Below are 869 nucleotides of genomic sequence, written 5' to 3'. Positions count from 1 at the left end.
GGAGGGGAAGGGGAAGACACGAGGAAATAGAATTACAAGAAGGGACTAAAAAACACAACAACTTGCCTTATTAAGAAAAATTATAAAATAGAATTTTTCTTAATATAAGAAGTATTAATAACTGTTAATAAAGCAAAGATAATTAGTATAAGTAAACTATCATCAGCTAAAGTTAAGAAAGGAATTAAAATATAAAAGACTAGACCAGTAAGGATATATAAAGCGTAGGTTGTAATAACACCAGTTTCCATACTAGCAATATTCTTACTTAAAATTAGTAATCCGGCGCGCTTATTTTTATTTATATATTTATATATAAATAAAAAACAGCAGCGCGCGACGGATTACATCCACGGCGGAGCCGTGGCCGTAATCCTTTTTCTAAACCAAATGGTCCTATTAATTCTATTTTAAGGCGCAAGCTCTTAAATATATATTTTATAATTATTTTAGGCAACCCGCAAGCTCTTATTTATATATAAATATAAAAAAAAAATAGAACCCTTATCAATAATTTTAGTAGTGTGACCACCTAACTTCAATACAAGGCCAGTTACGAAGCGGTTATAGAACAATTCAACTAAAAAACGTTGATTAAAAAAAGCTACGCAGAATTCCAAAAATATTATACCCAAGGCCCCCTCGAGGGGACTTAGGTAAATGTTTTGCTGTGTATAATTTAGTATTAACACGTAGAACACTTATAAGAATTCAGGTGTATGCACTTTTTCATTTATTCCCACAGTTTTTGTTGGAACATACCCAACTTGCATATGATCTGGCATACTCTGGGGCGGAGCCCCAGGATCCTTAAAATAGTCACGTGGATGATTGGGTGAAGGTATCTCAAAATGTTTTAAGGGATTCAG

The 869-nt window shown here is 33.0% G+C and overlaps 1 protein-coding gene across 1 annotated transcript; it reads right to left on the bottom strand.

The window, feature by feature from the left end:
- Nucleotides 1-80: 80 nt before the first annotated feature.
- On the bottom strand, nt 81-605 carry BZA05DRAFT_345360 (NADH dehydrogenase subunit 5; the record flags this gene model as incomplete). Its single annotated transcript, XM_051481171.1, has 2 exons — nt 81-290; nt 459-605. Coding segments are annotated over 2 exons (357 nt in total), but the record flags the coding sequence as incomplete, so codon positions are not given.
- Nucleotides 606-869: the final 264 nt, after the last annotated feature.

Source organism: Tricharina praecox (genome assembly GCF_024521635.1).
Source record: "Tricharina praecox strain CBS 144465 chromosome Unknown BZA05scaffold_102, whole genome shotgun sequence".
Lineage (NCBI taxonomy): Eukaryota > Fungi > Ascomycota > Pezizomycetes > Pezizales > Pyronemataceae > Tricharina > Tricharina praecox.
Note: the sequence above shows the minus strand (reverse complement) of the source record. Positions and strands in the feature narration are given on the sequence as shown.